This window comes from Colobus angolensis, unplaced genomic scaffold (genome assembly GCF_000951035.1).
Source record: "Colobus angolensis palliatus isolate OR3802 unplaced genomic scaffold, Cang.pa_1.0 Scaffold63, whole genome shotgun sequence".
NCBI lineage: Eukaryota > Metazoa > Chordata > Mammalia > Primates > Cercopithecidae > Colobus > Colobus angolensis.
The window spans coordinates 5,774,283-5,795,545 of NW_012119932.1; the positions used below are offsets into that span (position 1 = coordinate 5,774,283).

The following is a 21,263-nucleotide window of genomic DNA, read 5'->3' on the forward strand; positions in this document are numbered from 1 at the left end:
CGGCTAGTTTTTTGTATTTTTTAGTAGAGACGGGGTTTCACCGTGTTAGCCAGGATGGTCTCGATCTCCTGACCTCGTGATCCTCCCGTCTCGGCCTCCCAAAGTGCTGGGATTACAGGCTTGAGCCACCGCACCCGGCGCATTATGTCTTAATAAATACTTTTACTGAAGCATTCCATTAAAGTGGTCTGATTTTTGAGAATTATTAAGAAAACAGAATAGAGTTTTTCTTTGTCCCACAGGAGACCTTGTTTCAGGAGCGTACCTTTTCTGAGGTTCAGTGTGAAGGATCGGCAGTGTCTTTTAGGAATGAATAATTGCTTTTCTTCAGCAGATGCCTTTCAAAATTGTTCTCTTCACTTGCTCTAGGAATTGCCTGTGGCCCTCTGAACTCTGACTCCCTTCTCTAAGCTGAGTCAATGCTGTAGTCATAACCTCTGTGCAGTTCTCACTGATGGCTGATCCTCCACCTGGATGCTCTATTTCAGACTCAGTATGCTCCTCCCTGAGCCTATTTCACCCTCTGTTCAGAACAATTTACAGCAGGGTCTGGTGGCTCATGCCTGTAATATGAGCACTTTGGGAGGCTGAAACAGGAGGATCACTTGAGACCAGAAGCTTGAAACCAGATTGGACAACATAGTGAGACCCTGTGTCTACCAAAAAAAACTTAAAAAAAATTAGCTGGTTGTGGTGGTGTGTGCCTGTACTCCTAGCAACTCCAGGAGGCTGAAGTGGGAGGATCACTTCAGCCTAGGAGGTGAGGCTGCAGTGCACTACGATCGTGCCACTGCACTCCAGCCTGGGTGACTGAATGAGACCCTGTCTCTGAAAACAAACAAACAAAAACAACTTACAGTATCTCAACACAAACTTTCTTTTCTCATTCTTCACATATTATCTATTGCTCTGTTTGCATCTTTAATATCCCTCAAATCTTTTTGTCAACCACTTTCATGAATCCAGTATAAGTCTTTATCTCTTGCCAGCCTCTAGGCCATTTTGCAGATGTCTTCTGATATCCTGTTCCTCTCATTTCAGCATTTCCTACTTATGCTGCACCTAGATTACTGTTTTTTTTATTGGATTTGTATGTCACTCCCCTGGTTAAAACGTTGTGACTTGAGATTTCTGATTGAATTATATACGCAGTTGTTGGCTTGACATTTGAAGCTGTCTCCATTCTCCCTTTCCTTCGGTCTTTACTCCTTCACTTTCCCTATGCCAGGCTCAACTTGTTCCTCATGGGGGCCATAGGATGGCAATTCTTTTTTTTTTTTTTTTTGAGTCAGAGTCTCTCTCTGTCACCCAGGCTGGAGTGCAGTGGCACGATCTCAGCTCACTGCAACCTCCATCCTGGATTCAAGCAATTGTCCTGCTTCAGCCTCCCAAGTAGCTGGGACTACAGGCGCACACCACCATGCCCGACTAATTTTTGTGTTTTTAGTAGAGATGGGGTTTCACCATGTTTGCCAGGCTGATCTTGAACTCCTGACCTCAAGCAATTGGCCTCCCAAAGTGCTGGGATTACAGGTGTGAGCCACCACATCCAGCTAGTATGGCGATTCTCTTGTCCTTGTGTGTGATGTGTTTTCTAACCTCCCTATTCTCACTTCTGAAAAACAGATCCATCCTCATGATCTGCAGATCAAAAGCGATGTTCGTGAAACTTTGGCATCTTCCTAATATTTGGGATTTTCTTCATCTTCTGAACGTTTACAGCATTCTCTAATTCTCTGATGACTTCATTATATTCTTGAAGTGCTTTGTCTCTACTCATAGGTTAGAAGAGCCTTGAGTATGAAAGGCTACGTTTTATTCAGTTTTATATTTCTTATGGTACCTAACGTACGGATTTATACATAGTCCAAATACAGATGTTTTAAAGCAAATATTGAACATAATGTACACTCAGGCAATATACATTTTTATTTGAAACATAGCAGTGCCATTGACTCGCTCTTCTTGTAAGCCACATCTATGAGCATTCCTCTGAGACATGGTAATACAACTGAAAATATAAAACAGAAGCAATATAAAATACAGTTCATGACAACATATATAAAAGAAATATAAATAACCTAAAAAATAATTCTAGTTTATTTTTAAAAGTAACTTTCGTGTTTTTTACATTTACATTCATATTTGCAGAAAAACTAAAATAGTTTTAGTGTGAAGAATAAGAAAAGTTATTATTATAACCTTAAGAGGGAGAATGTTAATTAAATTGGGAGATAAAGGTGGTGTTTAAGATAACAATTTCTTTCCCCATTTACGATGACACGAAAACTTATTTTTCTTGTATTGAGTCAAACTGCCAAGAAATTTTTGCAACAGATTGAATGCTATGATAAATATCTGCTTTTTAGAGCCTTTGACGGTGTTGTTGCTTGAAAAGCAAGCTTGAACTCCTCATGAGATCATTGTGGAGATAAATGCTTAAAAGCTTTTCAAAGTCATACTCTTGGCTCTATCAGAATTTAATTTCCCACTGATTATGTTTATATTGATTTTGGAATGCATAGTCATGAATACACTAAGGATAGCTACATCACTGATGATTTCCCATGCCTTGGGAATACGTCCCTATTTTATGTACATATAAAATCCACTTATACTTTCTTATTTATACATGCTTGATTTAAATGCTCTAGTTTTAAAACTAGACTATGAGAATGTCCTTGTAGTTGTTTGAAGACTATGGTTTTAGAACAGTTAAAAATATTTTGATGTATACAGGAATAGGTTTTATAAATGTCCTCCCTATTCTCACTTCTGAAAAACAGATCCATTTTCATGATCTGCAGATCAAAAGCAATGTTCATGAAACTTTGGCATCTTCCTAATATTTGGGATTTTCTTCATCTTCTGAACGTTTACAGCACTCTCTAATTCTCTGATGACTTCATTATATTCTCGAAGTGCTTTGTCTCTACTCATAGGTTAGAAGAGCCTTGAGTAGGAAGGGCTACATTTTATTCAGTTTTATATTTCTTATGATACCTAACGTATGGATTTATACATAGTCCAAATACAGATGGCCATTCAAGCATACCTGGTTAGTTTCTGAAATGTAATCATAATACAAAGAGGGTTTTAAAATGTGGGTTTCAGCCATTTTCACAGTGCTGAATGCTCACAACAGGTATATACATCAACATAGAAGATCTTGTTTTAAGTTTTGTTCATGCTACCTTTAAACTTCAGTTTGGGGATCCTGATAGTATTTACTTTCCAGAGAGTTTGTGAGTGTTTTATGAGATAAGATATGTAAAGGATTTACTGCAGTGCTTACTCTTTATATTTTGTTTTTATTTTTTGAGACAGAATCTTGCTCTCTTGCCCAGGCTGGAGTGCAGTGACACAACTACAGCTCACTGCAGCCTCCACTTCCCAGGCTCAAGCAGTCCTCCCACCTCAGCCTCCTGAGTAGCTGGAACTACAAGCTCACAACACCACGGCCAGCTAGTTTTTCTGTTTTAGAGACAGGGTCTTGCTGTGTTGCCCAGGCTGGTCTTGAACTCCTGGGCTGAAGCCATCCTCCCATCCTGACCTCCCAAAGTGCTGGGACTACAGGCATGAGCCACCATACCTGGCCAGTGCCACCTCTTTATCTTAGGTTACTTCTATCCCCCTTTGGCCAAAACAAACAACAAAAAACGCCAAACAAAAAAGTGGTTTGACAAAAGAATTTGTTCATAGATAAGGTTTTTGTCTTTGAATTCCTTGTACCCTGGTGATTAGTAGATAGGTAGATAAATTTGGTAATCATACAATCTTAGAACTAGGAAGATCGGTCTAATTTTTTACAGTGTAGGGATTTTGAAGGTAGGTCTTAGGACTCCTTCTGTGTGGCATGCTTTCCACTGCCCACCCCAAATGTGGCATTTCCAATACTTGCTCCTTTTCAAACAGTGTCTCTCTGACTATGGTTCATGCAGTGAGGGTTTAGCTGCCTTCAAATCTCTTCTGTCCTTAGTCACCCTTCTCTGGTCAGTTGTAGTGTTTTTGCCAGGCCAAAAAATAGAACACAGTTCTGCCGTCAGAACTGTATAGGCACTGTGGACTATAACCTCATGACATCTGATGCATGTGTTTTAGTTTTTGAGTATAACATAATTATGGAACGTATGCAGAAGCTACATGATTAAATAGCTCATGAGTTAGTTATAATCTTTGTAAAATCATGGCAGATAAATACTATAAAGAATTGTCAGAACCATGACAACATATGTAAAAGAAATATTGCTTTTGTATGAACCTTGAGCTGAAAATAACAGTTTTGCTTAACTATATAGATAATTTTTAAGAAGTATGTTCTCATTTCTTCTAAATCTATCCATCTGAAACACACAGAGAAGCTGCTTTAAGACTTTCCATGACAAACTGCCCCAAAAATTCAACTTTTTAAAGTACAGTCCTACCCTGTGGATCTTTTTTATGTCAAAATTTTTACCGTAGTGTAAAGTTTGCTGAAAAGGAGATATTTTTGCTGACGCACAGTGAAATACAAGGGACATGTTTATTCACTATTTTAATTAAGCTTTGATACTAGACAGGTATTATCGTAATTCTATAAAACACTTTTTTTTTCTGCAGAAATATCACTATATGTGCTTTGGATCAGGGCTGTACTTGGTTCCTTATTTTAAGACTTAAAGCCATTATATAAGTTGTTTCCTCTGGCAATTCTGTATTTCTTTTATATATATTATTGTTCCAGTATTTTGTGGTGAATTTCTCCTAATATTCTAGTCCAGTTGAGAGAATTGTTAAGTTAGTCTGTAAATTATCTTCATTAGCTTTTTGCAAATCAGAGACTGTGCAGTATAAAAGTCACTACTATAATACTATTTTCAGTTAGCATTTACTATATTCTAAATTTTTACATGTTAGATCCTACTTAAAGAAAATTTTAAGTTTTAATCCTTTTCGGTGTGAAGACAGCTATGTAGGAAAGGCAGGCTCTATTTGGGTACAAGAAAATCGGCCTCTTAAAAGTATTTTCCATTTCATTTGCTTCATTTGTGTGGACTTTGGTTGGAAATTGAAGTTGGAAATTGAAGGAGTTGGGAGAAAATAATATCACTACCAGAAATAAATAAAAAGCATCCATTCAAGGTTCTACTGCCCTGTGGTCTAGTAGGTTTTACATAAATGGAAGCAGTAAGACCTAGGTATGAATCTCTTACTGTGAGAGCTTGGGCAAGTTATCAGTCTAAATCCTAGTGACCTCATCTGTGAAGTGGGTGTCTGAGGATCACATGGGATACTGTATGTAAATATCTTAGAGGCATCTAAATTATTATAAGTGCCACCCAGAAAGACAAATATTGCATGTTCTCACTTATTTGTAGAATCTAAAAATCAAAATAATTGAGCTCATGGACATACAGAGTAGAAGGATGGTTACCAGAGACTGGGAAGGGTAGTGAGGGTGGTGGTGGGGAGGTAGGAACTGTTAAAGGGTACAAAAAAAAAAAAACAGAATGAACGAAACCTGCTATTTAATAGCAACAGGGTGACTGTCAATAATAACTTAATTGTATATTTTAAAATAATGCAAAGAGTGTAGTTGGATTGTTTGTAACTCAAAGGATAAATGCTTGAGGGGATGGATACCCCATTCTCCGTGATGTGATTATTACGCATTGTATGCCTGGATCAAAACATTTCATGTACCCCATAAATATATACACCTACCATGTACATAAAAAATTAAAAATTAAAAAGAGTGCCATAAACACAGATTTTATGATCTCAGTGTCTGGTGATCAGTAGAAAAAGTGTAGCACAAGTAAGTTTGAAATCTTACCATTTAGAATGAATTCATCAACATACAGGTAAGGAACAGAATAGCAGCAGGGCATAACCGTATACCTTGAAATGCCCATTTAAAAATTTGGAAGATTAGCCTCAGTTGATTGGCATTTCTTGGTCCATTTAACATTAGATATAGGCTTTTGTTGTTACTCACAGTGCTGCGTGGCACTGGCTCCTATCAGCTTACCAGAGCAGATTGTGTTCATCTCTTCCCAACTCCATGATTATGCTGCAGAGCAGAGCTTTTGTGTTTTAATTAAAAATTTATTTCTTAATTAAAAAATATAAATCCAGAGAGAGTTGATTGTTAAACATTTACCAGCTCACTACTGCTCATAAATGTGCCATTTAATGAATGAAAAGCAGGAAAAGTTCCTCAAATTAGGTTCCTGCTAGATCAAGGATTCCCATAATGCTTTCATTATTGACTGCTTTTCCTGTTGCTTCTAATGCCCATGGGGGTTTGTTTTACTGATCACAGGGACCAAATTGTCTCCATACCACAAGGACTACTCTTCCTTTATATAACCATCTGTGATGACAATTCCTTTGAAGTTGGAAATTGAAGGAGTTGGGAGAAAATAATAACACTACCAGAAATAAATAAAAAGCATCCGTTCAAGGTTCTACTGCCCTGTGGTCTAGTAGGTTTTACATAAATGGAAGCAGTAAGACCTAGGTATGAATCTCTTACTGTGAGAGCTTGGGCAAGTTATCAGTCTAAATCCTAGTGACCTCATCTGTGAAATGGGTGTCTGAGGATCACATGGGATACTGTATGTAAAGCTCACAGCACAGTGCTTGGCATGCAGTGATCATCCTTTGGTACCTAGTATAGGTCAGTAGAGAGTTCAATAACTTTGAAGACTTCATGGCTGCCTCCCATTATTTTTATATGGAGTTCCTCTTTCCCCAAAAATGTCAGCATAGCTTGGGTGAGGTATAACACAAATAAAATTTAAGACCTTGAATATCATTCTGCATAATAGCATTTTTAGATTTGAAGCACTTCGTTGCATTTGGATATTATTCAAGATTCCAGCAGTTTTCAAGTACCAATTGTGCTGGCTCTGTCAAGGTGAGAGGTGAACTTGCTGGGAGCAGAAGTCAGAAATACTGTTTTTCCTCACTGATCAAGATCTTTTCTGTTGAATATTGAAAAATGTAAAGTTTCTTTTAAAATAGGAAAATCTCATTTCAGTGAAACTTTGGTTCTTTTCATGAGACATCAACCTCTTTATTAAAATCTCATATACTTCCTGGTGACATTACTTCAAAATATTGTTTAAAAGGACTTATCTAGCCAAGGTGATGAACGAATGGTTTGCTTAAATTCGGTTATATGAGTTAAAAATGGGAGTATCGATGGAAGATATTTCACTATTTGGACTTTTTGCTATTTAGAGAATTATAGAATGAATATTTATTGTTCAGTCATAATTATTTATTAGACAGAAAATTAGAGGGTGAATATCCTGAAAACTAGTGGGACTTTACATCTTTTCATTAATGAAACAAGATAGCATTTTGAAAATATACCTTTGGTGAACTTAATTAAAACATAATTTAAAAAATTAATTCATTATTTATAATAAAAATTTAAACCCTTAAATACATTTCCACACTGAAGACTTATTTAGACAGGTCTGAAAATTAAAATCAGATTGTAGATTTTATTGCTTGCTTATTAAGACCCTGAGATCATTATCTTAAATTTAATTTTAAATGTTTTTTTCATGCTTATGGTATACATGATCAAATTGAAAAATAGCTAATGATTTCCAGTCTTATAGCATTACTATAGAGCTATACTGTGTAACATGGTCACTGCTATTTACATCTGACTATTGAGCACTTAAAATGTCGCTAGTTGGAATTGAATTGTGCTGTAACTGTGAAGTTAAAATACACAGGATATTAAAGACTTAGTAGGAAAAAGTATAAAATGTCTCATATAAATATAAAATATCTCACTGTAGTGCATAGTATGAAGTAGATACTCATAGATATTTGATAAATGAATGTATGATTGAAATAGGAGAGACAGTTAAAGATTTTTGTTGGTTTCGTTCATTGATTGAAGAGGTTAACATGGTGCCTGGCCCATAGAATGCACACAAGAAACATTTGTGAACTTATTAACAAATAAAATTTGTTGAATTGTATTTGTTATAATTCGTTCGTGTCCATCTTCATATAACAAATGAGTGAATGAATGAATGAACATAGACACACCCACACCCCCCAACACACACCCTCACACAAATAATAAAGAAGATAAAGTCCTCAGAGAGAAATCACCCACAACATATGTTAAACTAGTTCTCACTCTTCAGAGGGTACCAGTTATTTTAAAGCATCATTAACTTCATAGCTGTTTTAATGATATATTTAATTATAATTTTATTTTGATATTGTCTTATAGTTTGAGTTAAACATGGAAAAGCTCCATGGAAATAATTGGAATAAGGCTCACAAATTAGTGTTTTAAAAGTTCCAAACTTTTGAGTATTAGTAGTATTGTTTTCCCTGGCTTAAAGTGAGATGAAATCATGATTTCAGGAAGAAGGAATCCTTAGTGAACATAGGTGTTAGTAACTTGATGCTTATGGTTTGAGAAGGAACATTGACATCACTTGTTTAGTAAGGATTAGAAAAAAGAGGTGCATTTAAATAATAAAACTGTAATTGTAGAAATGTAAAAGTGTGAAATTTATATTATAAACACATTTAACATAAATTTTATGTATTTCAGAGTCTACATAATACAAACGGATTTCCCTTAAATGTTTTTCTTCCAAAAACTCATAAATCTGGAAACACTTTCTTCACTAGGAATTTTCATAAAGTCCAGATATTCAAAGAGTATTTTGAAGGGCTAATGATAACCTGAAGAAGGAAAAATTACGTTCAAGACACATAAAGGGAACAGAGAAGCTGTAGTAGTGCTGCTTCCACAGTAAATGAACTAGGAATTGTTATATTTGCAAAGAGTTCATGGTTCAAGCTGACTTCAGTTTTTTTTGTGTTAGGATAAGTGATTTCAATACATTCGCTTCATGTAGCTCTCTCCTGTCATCCTGGAGGCTGAAGGATCTTCAACTCCTCTCCTTCCCTCATCTCTGTCCTATTGTATTGCTCCAGTGGCATAGAACTTTTGATTTTTTCAACTCTTGTCTCTGGGTATTTGCAAATTGCTCTTTGGATGCCTTATCATCATTTTGCCTAATTCCAGCTTCAGTATCCTTTTCTAGAGGAGATCGGGTCATTTATTGGTGACATGGTTTAGCTCTGTGTCCCCACCCAAATTTCAGATCCAATTGTAATCCCCACGTGTTGAGGGAGAGAGGTGATTGGATCATGGGGGCAGTTTCCCCCATGCTGTTCTTGTAATAGTGAGTGAGTTCTCACGAGATCTGATGGTTTTATAAGGCAGTTTTCCCTGCTCTTGCTGGCTCTGTCTTGCCTGCCACCATGTAAGAAGTGCCTGCTTCCCCTTCTGCCATGATTGTATGTTTCCTGAGGCCTCCCAGTCATGTGAAACTGTGAGTCAGTTAAACCTCTTTTCTTTATAAATTACCCAGTCTCGGGTATGTTTTTATAGCAGTGTGAAAATGGACTAATACACTTGGTTTCTACTAAATCTTCTTGCTATGAGCTCATATAAATCCCCTATTCCCTTTTAGGAGCACTATATTACACTTTCTCCAAAAAGTGCCAAATCATCTAGTTTTGCATGTGTTTGTGTAAGTTACAGTTCTAATGGTTGTTCGCAATATGCTCTATAGCCCCCAAAACCCTTTCCTTTGTTTCTCCTTGAAAGTAAAAACTTCTTCATTATTTCCCCATTTTAATGTATGCTTTTTTCCCTCTTGGAAACATTACAAAAACAGCTTTTCTCCATAAATTACTAGGAAAGTATTTACATTGCTGTGTTTTCACAAAATTCATAAATCGTATTAACAGGACATGTTATGAATTAATTGGTAGATCATCTATCTATGAATGGGTTAAAGAATTGCCAAGAGTGATCAAGCCCGCCCTCTTTCTGGCTCTTGATATGGTGTTGACAGCCAAGCAAAGAGCTTCTTCAATAAATCCACTCTCGTATTCAAGTTTTTCCAGATGTGAGAAGTAATTAAGTCATTGCATTTACTGAAGCCTTTTATGCTTTTCGAGCAAGAACCAGCAGCTGTGGTGAATTAACTCTGCTTGTTACATGTGTGTGTGTTGCATGTGTGAATGTACATATATACAAGCACACATGTGACATTTGCCAATAGTCAAATGAGATCCCACCTGAAAACAAAACAAAACCAAAAGCTGATATCAATAAATGCTAGAAATTTTTACAGCTAAATTTCACAATTGAGATGTGGGCTTTCTCCAATAATGCCTTTTTTCTTTCTATTTTTCCTAAATGTTAAAGAATTGAGGATAATCAAATCACTTGCATCGTTACAGAATTTTTTAAATGGTAAAGTCATGACTCTCATAAAACATAAACACATTTCAAAGATTTATAACTCATAATACACGAGGGTACCAGTAAGACCTTACAGTTGGTTCATAGGTGAATCTGAAGAACCACATATAAATGCGTAGTAAAGAACCCTGAAATGCATTTACAAATAGGGGCAAAAAGGGTCTATCTCGTGGGCAGTACTCAATTGTCTTCCCAAGAACATAGCAACAGTAATGCTCCCTTATCTCTGGTTTTCCTTTCTGAGGTTTCAGTTACTAAGGTCTGAAAATAGGTGAGTACATCAGAAGATGCTTTGAGGGAGAAAGAGAATGCATGCACATAACTTTATTACAGCATTTTGTTATAATTATTCTATTTTATTACTAGTTGATCTCTTACTGTGACATCTTAAAATTTACTTTTATTTCAGTGGTTTTTGGGGTACAAGTGGTTTTTGGTTTCGTGGATGAATTTTATGTTGATGTCTGAGATTTTAGTGCGCTTGTCACTTGAGTAGTGTAATTGTTCCCAGTCTGTAGGTTTTAATCCCTTACCCTTGTCCCTTCTGAGTCTCTGTGTGAGACTTCTACAGTACTCTATGTGCCTTTGCATACCGCTAGCTTAGCTGCCACTTATGAGTGACAGACAATATGCAGTATTTGGTTTTTCATTCCTGAGTTACTTCGCTTAGAATAATGGCCTCCAGCTCCATCCCAGTTGCTACAAAAGACGTTATTTTGTTCTTTTTATGGCTGAGTTGTATTCCATGGTGAATGCATACCACATTTTCTTTATGCAGTTATTGGTTGATGGCCAGTTAGGTTGGTTCCGTATGCTTGACATTGTGAATTGTGCTGTGAGAAACATAACGCATGCAGATGTCTTTTTGATATAAGGACTTCTTTTCCTTTGGGTAGATACCTGGTAGTGGGATTGCTGAATCCTATGGTAGCTCTACTTCTAGTTCTTTAAAAAACCTTCATATGGTCTCTTGTAGAGGTTGTACTCATTTACATTCCTACCAGCAGTAAGTGTTCCCTTTTCACCGCATCCACACCAATATCTATTGTTTTTTGACTTTTTAATAATAGCCATTGTGACGGGTAAGGCAGTATCTTATTGTGGTTTTAGTTTGCATTTATCTGATGATTAGTGACATTGAGCATTTTTTTAATATGTTAGCCATTTGTATATCTTTTTTTGGGAAATGTCTTTTCATGTCATTACTATTCTAATTTATAAATTAAGCTTTATCGTAGGTATATATGTATAGGAAAAACAATATGTATAGAGTTTGATACTGTCTATACCTTCAGGCTTCCATTGGGGGGCTTGGGACACATCCTCTGTGGATAAAGTCTGGGGGCTACTATAATTTGCATTTCTGTGGATAAGAATCATTCTCATTCTTATCGGTTTTCAACAGTTTATGGAATTATGAAGTAGCTAAAAGATAATGAAAGAACAGTATAGTCCTGAAGGGAACACTCAGCAATTTGTTTTGTATGTGCCCATTTCCAAGTCTTTCACAATTATTCCTGACACATCTCACATAAAATTCTAGGAAAGGGACACTCTGTGGGAGTCAAGCTGTTTGATCCTGCCTGACCCTTTGGTTCTGGGTATAAGCCACATACAGACCACACAGAGCTTAGGCTTCTTCCTCTTGGTGGTGAGGATTGCAGGAGTAATCATGGTATTAGCTCAATTGCTATGAAAACTGAACTAATAGCTCAAGTAAGCTGCAAATGAAACCAGTCTTTCAGTTCAGTGGGTGCTATGTTAATGTAGAGATTGAGAATACTTTCCTGCCCCCTCTATAAGCAGAGTACATCATTTTAATTTGGGCTTCCCTAACCACACCCAACCTGGAAATTGTTGTGCCCCACACTATTTCCAGTTTCTTGTTGTTCACTTCCTCCAATATCCATCTAACTATGTAACTCTCATTTGTGAGTGGGAACTACATCTGTGAAAAGGGGAATATGAATATGGAATATACCTTTTTAAATCTTAATAGCATAATTGGTCATGGTGACACATGTTTAGGTTGCTTTGTGTTGTTTCAATTTCTAATTAATAAGGAATAATGAAATAGCCTTTAAAAAGGAGAAAATATGTTCATGAATTCTTAATTGTAAAAGTTGATTGGACCAATATTAAGCAAAACTCTTCTCTTTTATAAAGGAGACAAATTGTCCTAGAGTGCTTATATTTCTTCTTTCAAGAAATGATTTATCTCTCCTCGTCCATTAGTAAAGTTCTCTTCTGGGAAGACACCAGTTACTGAGTAAATAGGTGAGGCAAAGTTGGAATGACTAGGGATTCAAATGAGAAGCAGGAACCTTCTAGAAGACAGTCATCAAAACAAAAGCCAGGCAACAAAAAATGAGTGTGAAAAGCCATCACGGCAGGGAAACAAATCAGGCAAACAAATTCTTCTCTCACTTAACCATTTAGGATGAATATTTTATAATAAGAAATGTTGAATTCATTTTTAAAGTTAAAAGAAAAAACAGTTTATCTCTGTACTTTTTTCCCCCCACTCAGAACTGAATCTGGATCTATTGCAATTGTTTATTATAATTTTTATTTTTAAATCGTGTATCACCATGTTGGGGAAAAGCACATGTTCTATCATTATTTAAAAAAAGGAGAAAAAAGTGACATAAGTATGAAGCATTAGTCAAAAACCAAGAAAGTCTTGTCATAGGTGACCTCAAGGAAGGTGAAGACAGTTGTGCACTGCACGACTCAAGATGGTGGCACGGATATGTTCCCTTGGCAGGGCTGTGTCTCCAGAGACTTGAATTATCCACCTGACGGTTGCTAAGGAAATACATTTGCTTACATGTAAACATCAAACTATCAAAAGATCAGAAGACTTCTGAATTATAAATATGCAAGTGAGCTCTTATCTTTAAGCTGTCTAGTTGCAGAAGGCCCTTCTTAACTTTAAAAGGATATTAATGGCACAGAGAATGAGAAGACCCTTTCATGCCAAGTGTTTTTCCCATCACTGTGTACCCTTATTGGTGGTTGAAAAAAAGCTTGTGTTTGTGAGGGGCTCCACTATTTTTAAGGTGCTTTTTTTTTTTTAGATCGAGTCTCACTGTGTCGCCTAGGCTGGAGTGCAGTGGTGCAATCTTGGCTCACTGCAACCTCCGCCCCCCGGGTTCAAGTGATTCTCCTGCCTCAGCTTCCTGAGTAGCTGAGATTACAGGCGCATGCCACCACTCCCGGCTAATTTTTGTATTTTTAGTAGAGATGGGGTTTGACCATGTTGGTCAAGCTGGTCTCGAACCCCTGACCCTGTGATCTGCCCGCCTCAGCCTCCCAAAGTGCTGGGACTACAGGCGTGCGCCACTGCGTCCAGCTGGTGCTTTCTTTTTATTAACTTCTGGCAACTCAGTTTTTCTGTTTTTGAAGAATTAGAGGTAGTGAGGGGTTAAGTAATTTGCCCTAGAGGACATGGTAGACCCAGACCTGGACTTTGAGAGTCTCGCCGTAGGTGATGCATCTTGGTTTCATTCTGTATCAAGGAATGGGTAGAGTACTAAAGTAGAAAAGTAAACAACATAAAAGAAGTGCCCAATAAGTAAAAGGGATGAGCAGCTACAGAGATTTTCCCTTTTGCAGCAACCCAAGGTGAAAATATTAAAATAGCTTGGTTTTTGGAAAAGTTGATAGGGGATTTTGAAACATGATAGCTGTCCATGAGAAACACTTCCTTCCTATTCTCCATGTCGTATTTTAGAGCTATTGACAAGAAAACTTTGCTGTGATGAAGCGCAGGGCTTAACATTTTTTAGAGAAAACTTTGCATGAATTTTATATTATAGGTGAAAGGAAAAAAGATGCATTCAATCAAAAGTAATGTTGTCTCCAGCTTGCCAAACAATCCATTAAAGACTTCATCCAGCAAGTCTTGAGTGATGAGTGTTTTATTTCCTACTCTATCTTAGTATGAAGGGTGTTTTATTCACCATCGTATCTCTAATACCAAGATGCAGTGCCTGGCATAACAACATTTATTTGTTGAACAAATGAACACAGGTCTTTAGTTAGGTTCTGATCCTAGTACTTCATTGAATAGTTTGTAAATGAGACAGATAATTTTTCATAGCCTTCATTTTGTCATCTGTGAAAGAGAGAGCTTTAGGTGTATTGATTTCTTAAGGATCCCTTTGCTTGAAATTCTGATTCTAGAATCTCAAATGGAAAATTTATGTTCACATTGCACATGGCGTTTGGTTTTGGTTTTCAAAACTTTGAACATTAAATCTCAACAGGTTATTTTCTTGCAGCACAGTGAAGAGTCCTTAAGAACGTATTACATGATGAGAAATGAGAAATAACTGCAGTGCAAGCCTGATGAATGTAATTCACCTTGGGGAATAGGTGTCACCCTGAGCAACACCAGTACTGTCTCCTCAAATATGAGCCAAAAGGTGAGTCTCAGGCAGTTTTGACGAGAGTTTCTCCCTACACTTCTAGAAATTTGCAAGACAAGTTTGCAGAAATTACTCCTCTCTCTTTCCCAATAAAGATAATGTAATAGATCTATAGAATATTAGAATAGTCTTCTGGCCAGCAGAGGACTTGAGGGAGATAATTAGAATCCACACATTCTTTCCTTTTATGGAACAAATAAAATGTACAAGCAATGTCCTTGTGGAATCCACTATACTGGGCCAGCGTGATACGGCTGTAATCTTAAGAGTTGGGGTTTCCAAATTCCGCATGCTTGGGACAATTTCTTTTTGGTACTTTGCTGGTGAACAGGATATGTGATACCATTAATTTAGCCTTTATCAAAAACTAGTTCAAGACCAATAGCTTCTTCTAGAACACAACATTTTAGCAGAATAGAGCAATATTTCCCTAAGTAGTAGGTCATATTTCACAGAGGAGTGCTAGTTTTCTGGTGTAGTGGGTATAATTAAAAAAAAGTGATAGGTAGATAGAAAGATAGGTAGGTAGGTAGATTAGATTAAATTGGATTAGATTTGATGAGAGAGATAGGTTTTGTGTTCAGGGGAAAAGGAGGTTAAGCAAGCCTAAGTAGGTTTTTTGGTTGAAGGTCTTCTCAGAACTTCTAATGTGTCAATATGCCTTGTAGATCTCTAAGTTGCAGGAACAGAGATTGGGGTACAGATTTCCCAAACATACTTGTTTAAGAAATCTGCTTTTCTCCCCCAGAATCTTTTGTGGAACTTTTGCCTCATGAAACACAATTTCAGAAATAATTTATACACGATGACTGTGTAGAATGTTTTTCTTGTTAGGGTTTTCAGTTTAGGTAAGGCCGAGGCATTTTTTTAATAATACATTGAAAACTAGATATGATATCAAGAGAAAAAGAGTTATGTTTGGCTACTTAGAATGATGTATTATTTTTAATAAATTTGTATTTTCTGTCATCGTATTACTATTCCTTGTAGGGTATTTTTTTATGCCCAACGCTAATATGCTATGACTTGGTAAAATTAATTTCCCGTAAGATTTAAATAACCGGATTAATAAATCGTGAGTTGTAGAGAGTCTTGGAATTGCCTGAATTGACATTAAAATATTTGTTTTGAGAAATGTATTTTTAACCTTGGTTTTACATAACCAAGGACATATACCACATTATAAATATTGTGATGGTTTATTTTTCCAAACTTTTCTGAATGTGGGGTACCCATTGAGTAATAATGCACATCACCAATGAATTTGTAAAAATTGACATGATGAGTAGAATTGGAGAATTCAAAGATGATGATGATTATTTCTGAAACAGCGATGTTTCTAGAATTGTTAAATTATATATCAACATGTGTTAACTGCAACTTCTCATATTTAATGATGTTTACAATTAATACAATACCATACTCGCCAGTATAAGACTAACAGTCGTAATTAACTCACAATAGATTCTTTGAAGTGGTTCAAAGGGCTTTTCATAATAAATAACTAGCCTCTAATCAGCTAATATAAAGTGGGTATTTTTTAGGATGTGAGAAGTACTGGTGTGTCTGATAAAACATATAATTTGGGTTAACAAAATGAGTTTGAATGATCCAGATTCTCTACCCCAAGTCAGAAAGTCCGACATTCCAGTGAAAGCTTTATTTAGACAGAGACGAGGAGTCTTTGAGATAACAGGCTTTGGACTGCGCTATCTTGAGTGTTAGAGCTGAGTAGTTTTTGCAGAATCTCTAAGTCCTTTTTACACTCTTTTATGAATGAATAGAATTAGTAAAAGATAAGTAAATTTTCTCTTTTGGATTTCTCAACCAGTGGAAAAAATGTTGACTTTAAAAGTTCATAAAATCAAGTTTTGCCCAAGAATATGTTATGTCCACTTGTGAGGCCAGCCTGGTAGACCTCTGGGATCCTGTTCTGTTCACTCACACACCACTGCGATAAGGAGTGAAGTGTGGGCTAAATAGGGCTGAGGCTAGGGCAAGGGCATTTCGGCCAGAGCACCAGAGACGTCAGCATCTCAAGGGCGTTGTGGTACGAAAAAGGACGCCACATGAATATATTTTAAAAATAAATATTTTAAATGGTAAAAATGAGGGTCCCTGTATTTGAGGATGTAAAAGATGAAACTGAAGAAGAAACAATAGGGGAAGAAGAAAATGAAGAAGACCGGGTGAGTGAGAAAACACATACTCATGACCAGCGTTTGTTCCTCTAAATTGATGGTGAGAAAAATGTGCTCTTTCTTTTTTTTTTTTTTTTTCCAAATAGGTCTTCTATAAGCCTGTTATTGAAGACTTAAGCATGGAATTGGCCAGAAAATGCACGGAACTCATTAGTGATGTAAGTGGCTGGAGTACTTTCTGTCTTATTTTGCATTGCACCTGTGGTATTATTATGTTATAGAGGCATAGAGCTGTGGGGGAAACCCTGAAATCGCCATTTAAAACACAGTCACTTTCCAGATCATGGAACAAAGTCTTGAAATTTTAAGTGATTTCGCCAAGGTCACCTATACAGAGAATTTCTGCTAGAGCAAGTCTCCTCATTCTTAATCCAGAATCCTGTCCCTTATGAGTTTTGCTGTCACTCTGGCATGAAATCATAAGGCATTGAATTGCAGTATTTATTCCATTTGAGAACTCCCAAAGATTTTAAAATGAATGTAATGATGTCGTTTGTCTTGGGAGGCCCTCTATCTAAATGAGTAGTCATTTTTTAACATTTTGGGGCGTTCTGAAGAATCTGATGAATGGACTTGTCTTTCAGAACAGGAAAATGCATATATATATATGCATATAACTTTTGTTTACAATTAGTGCAAGGGACATTTTTGTTGTGACATTTTTTAGTAACTGAGATTGGTCAATATTACACTTCAAGGGAATCCCAGAATTATTGAATGATTGAACATATAGTTTTATGTTAAATATGTAAGCTAGAATTCAAGAAGTACAAGGAAAAATGTTGCTCACCAGGAATGAGAATTTAGATGATCCTCATTAACAGTTCTAAGAGGATTGCTGGTCCAGAGGAAGGGTAACTCCTGTAGAGTGAATATGTGCCTGTGTCTTCATTTAGAAAGATGAGCACAATACTGGTTGTTTCTGTTGTTGATAATGAGCAAAATGATCAGAATGTTTTGCACGTTTGTTTTCAAAGGGAAGTCAGTCCTGGGCAGGAGGACAATGGGCTGGCACGTCCTCCAAAGTCAACCTGCCTGGGTTGACTCCACAATAACCTTGGAAAGGTTATGTAACCTGGCTGGGCTCCATCCCTCAGCTGTAACATTTATAATAAGATTAAATAATGGTAATGCATCTAAAATGCTGAATAAACTGTCTGGAACATTGTGAGTACTCCATAAATGTTAGCTGTTATTAACTACTCTGTCTGTTACTTACTTTTACATCCATCCAATCACAGTTTATATATGACTGGCTCTTTCTGACAAACCAGAAGACAAGCATAAAGGATGGTGGTGGAAATCATACCCTTTCCCATATACTTGACATGTGATGTAATTACCCTTTAAATTAAGTATTTCTTTGTGCTATTACTTAATAGTCATTAGCTATTGTGTGTGAAAGTTCTTTGTAAATTGCAATAATAATAAATGACAACAACAACAATAACAATATTGGCAACAGTTAAGATTTAGTGACTACTATGTGCAGGGATTACAGCTTGCGAGGTAGGCACTATGCTTTTTCTCATTTTTGAAGTGAAGAGATAGAGGCACAGAGAGGTTCAGTACCTTGCCTGGGTCACACAGTTAAGCAGCGGCAGTAATATTTGAACACAAAGGCCTCCCTCTTACACTGCCAAGTTATCTCTCACTGTAGATTTCCATGAAATGTTGTTCTTTGCCTTATTATTATTACGTTACTATTGGTAGTAGTAATGCTACCTACTAAAACTCTAAGTTCCTAACCTCTTCCAGTTTGATATATTTTTATTGAAGTGCAATTATAATTGAGCTAACTTGTGTTACATAAACCATCAGGACTAAAGTGGTAACTGTAGTTAGTAGGTGATTTTGTTGGAGTTGTTTTGGGTAAGATTGTTTTTCAGTGACTTTAAAACCAATGTGTTGTGAGGGGTGGTGCCTTTATCATTTTGCAAAAGCTTAAAGCCATACATTTCACACCCATGTAGGTAACATTAAACAGATAGGCATACTTTCTGTTTATTAGAGATATTTGTTGCATGGTAGAATGTACTACTTAAATATTTAGGACATTATTATTGTGGCTTAATTTATATCTCTGTTCACATTCACATTTTGCTTCCAAATAGAATTCTATACTTGCTGAGATACTTATTTAATTTTTAGATTTTTTCCTTTTCTTTTCCCCTGCCCTGCCCTGCCCTGTCCTTCCCTTCCCTGCCCTTCCCTTCCCTTCCCTTCCTTTTATGACAGGGTCTCACTCTGTTGCCCAGGCTGGAGTTCCATGGTGTGACCACAGCTCACTGCAGTCTCAATCTCTTGGGCTCAAGTGATTCTCCAGCCTTAGCCTTCCAAGTAACTAGAACTACAAGTGTGTGCTACCATGCCTGGCTAATTTTCATTTTTTTTTTTTTTTTTTTGTAGAGATGGAGTCTCACTATGTTGCCCAGGCTGGTCTCAAACTCTTGGCTTCAAGTGATTCTCCTGCCTCGCTCTCCCAGAGCACTGGGATTACAGGTGTGAACCAGCAGGCTGGCCCTGCTTCGTTTTTATAGATGAGAGGGATAGTTTCATGGACTTCTCTTCATGGTATGGCCTAATTATTACTCTTTGAACTTCTTCCAGCCTTCCTATGTCCTTAATCATGTGTAGGATAATGTTTTGCTTAGCTTCTAGCACCCTTTATGATGCTATGAAGAGTTTCTTAGACTTGGGAGCTGCAGAAAGCTGTTAGATTAGCTTGATGATCTGTAGACCATCAGAGCCATTTAATTCCTAATTTCTGACCTGTAGCTCCTAGCTTAGGACCCATCATCTTTAAATAATAGTTTGAATTATTTTAACCATACTAGGGCTAGATCTAATCTGTAGTTTTCTGCCCTCTTGCCTGGCCCTTTGAGAACTTCTGAAGTTCATCTCAGTTTGCCGTTTCCCTTACTGAGACAGCTTGGAGTCAGTCGACCTGTAGACACTGCTGTATTATCCGCTTGTCAGACAATTTGTAGAAATGTTAAGCAAGATTGGCCTAGAGATCAGCCCTAGGAGGCCTGCACTGCTTCGAATTCTCCATAGAGAGAAATGTCAGTTTTTCAGTTCAAGTGGCTTCAGTTTGGGAATCAGCATAAGGCATTTTTCTTTCTTTCTGTTTCTCCCCAATCCTAGTTTCTGCTTTGCACCTGCTCTACCAACACTATGGGGTTTCCCTCTGCACAACTCACTTCCCAGTCTTGAAGAACAGCTGGTCTTCTGAGGCAGCCTCTTTTATTTTTCTGTTATTCCCATAATGCTATTATTTTCTCAGATATATTCTCGCAGATATACTTTCTCTCATATTTAGTCCTGTTAGTCTAATCTAACAATATCTAATCAATTCCTTGACTAAGTTAAACCTATCCACTCTCTTGAGCACCCAGAATCATGGATCTAGTAGGCTTCTGATGGGGAGTCATAAAAAAGATTGGGCAAAAGGGAATCTTTAGTATGTTTCTTGTAAATTAGGCAGAAAGAGCCTTCCACAGAGCAGGTGAACCACATCTGCATGCAGCCTCTCACTCCATGTTTAGTTCAAGGCTCTTTAGGGTGTTCATCTGCGTGGCAGCAGGAAGAATATTTTCCAGGCAAATGAACGTTATTGTGGGTAAATCCTTTCAATGCTAAAAACATTAAATTCTGTGGTTACTCCTCCAGAGAAAGCTTAGATGATATCAGAAAACCTGGGAGAGTGACCTTAGCTATGACCAGCCCAGTTAAATAATAATGGAGCCATAATTCTCTCTAGCATGGTTTATTGAATTTAATTTGTATGATTTCACTTGTGAAAAGGCTTTCCAGACACTCTCAGTTAAGAATGCTTGTGAAAGTGTTCCTATTTCTCCACATCCTCTCCAGCACCTGTTGTTTCTTGACTTTTTAATGATTGTCATTCTAACTGGTGTGAGATGGTATCTCATTGTGGGTTTGATTTGCATTTCTCTGCACACCAACATGGCACATGTATACATATGTAACAAACCTGCACGCTGTGCACATGTACCCTAGAACTTAAAGTATAAAAAAAGAAAAAAAGAATGCTTGTGAAAGGAAAGAGCCTCAAACATCTCCATGTCTGTCATCCGATTTCAGCCTTTAGCTAATCTCATACTCATTCAAAGAAACTTGGCCAGGAGGAGGAAGCGATCCTGCACTAAATTCATCCAAACTCTAATGGAGACATTGTGGGATTCGTGGGTAAGGGCAAAAGAGAAGGTCAATGTTTGGGACATCTTAATGATCATGAAGTCATCAATTTTGCCCTTTTTGTTTTTCAGTGTGAAAATGAGTTGGGTTGTGTATTGG

At 37.0% G+C, this 21,263-nt stretch overlaps 1 protein-coding gene across 2 annotated transcripts in view; it reads left to right on the forward strand.

The window, feature by feature from the left end:
• Nucleotides 1-21,263, forward strand: part of NEBL (nebulette) — a 385,533-nt gene that overhangs the window by 252,373 nt on the left and 111,897 nt on the right. The window contains exons 1-2 of one of the 2 annotated variants that reach the window (XM_011963859.1): nt 16,356-16,931; nt 17,030-17,101. The exons of the other annotated variant lie outside the window; for it this stretch is intronic. Coding sequence (XP_011819249.1) covers nt 16,842-16,931; nt 17,030-17,101 — 162 coding nt within the window. The 5' untranslated portion in view covers nt 16,356-16,841. Of the gene's footprint in view, nt 1-16,355; nt 16,932-17,029; nt 17,102-21,263 lie in introns of those variants that run through there. 2 annotated transcript variants of the gene reach the window in all.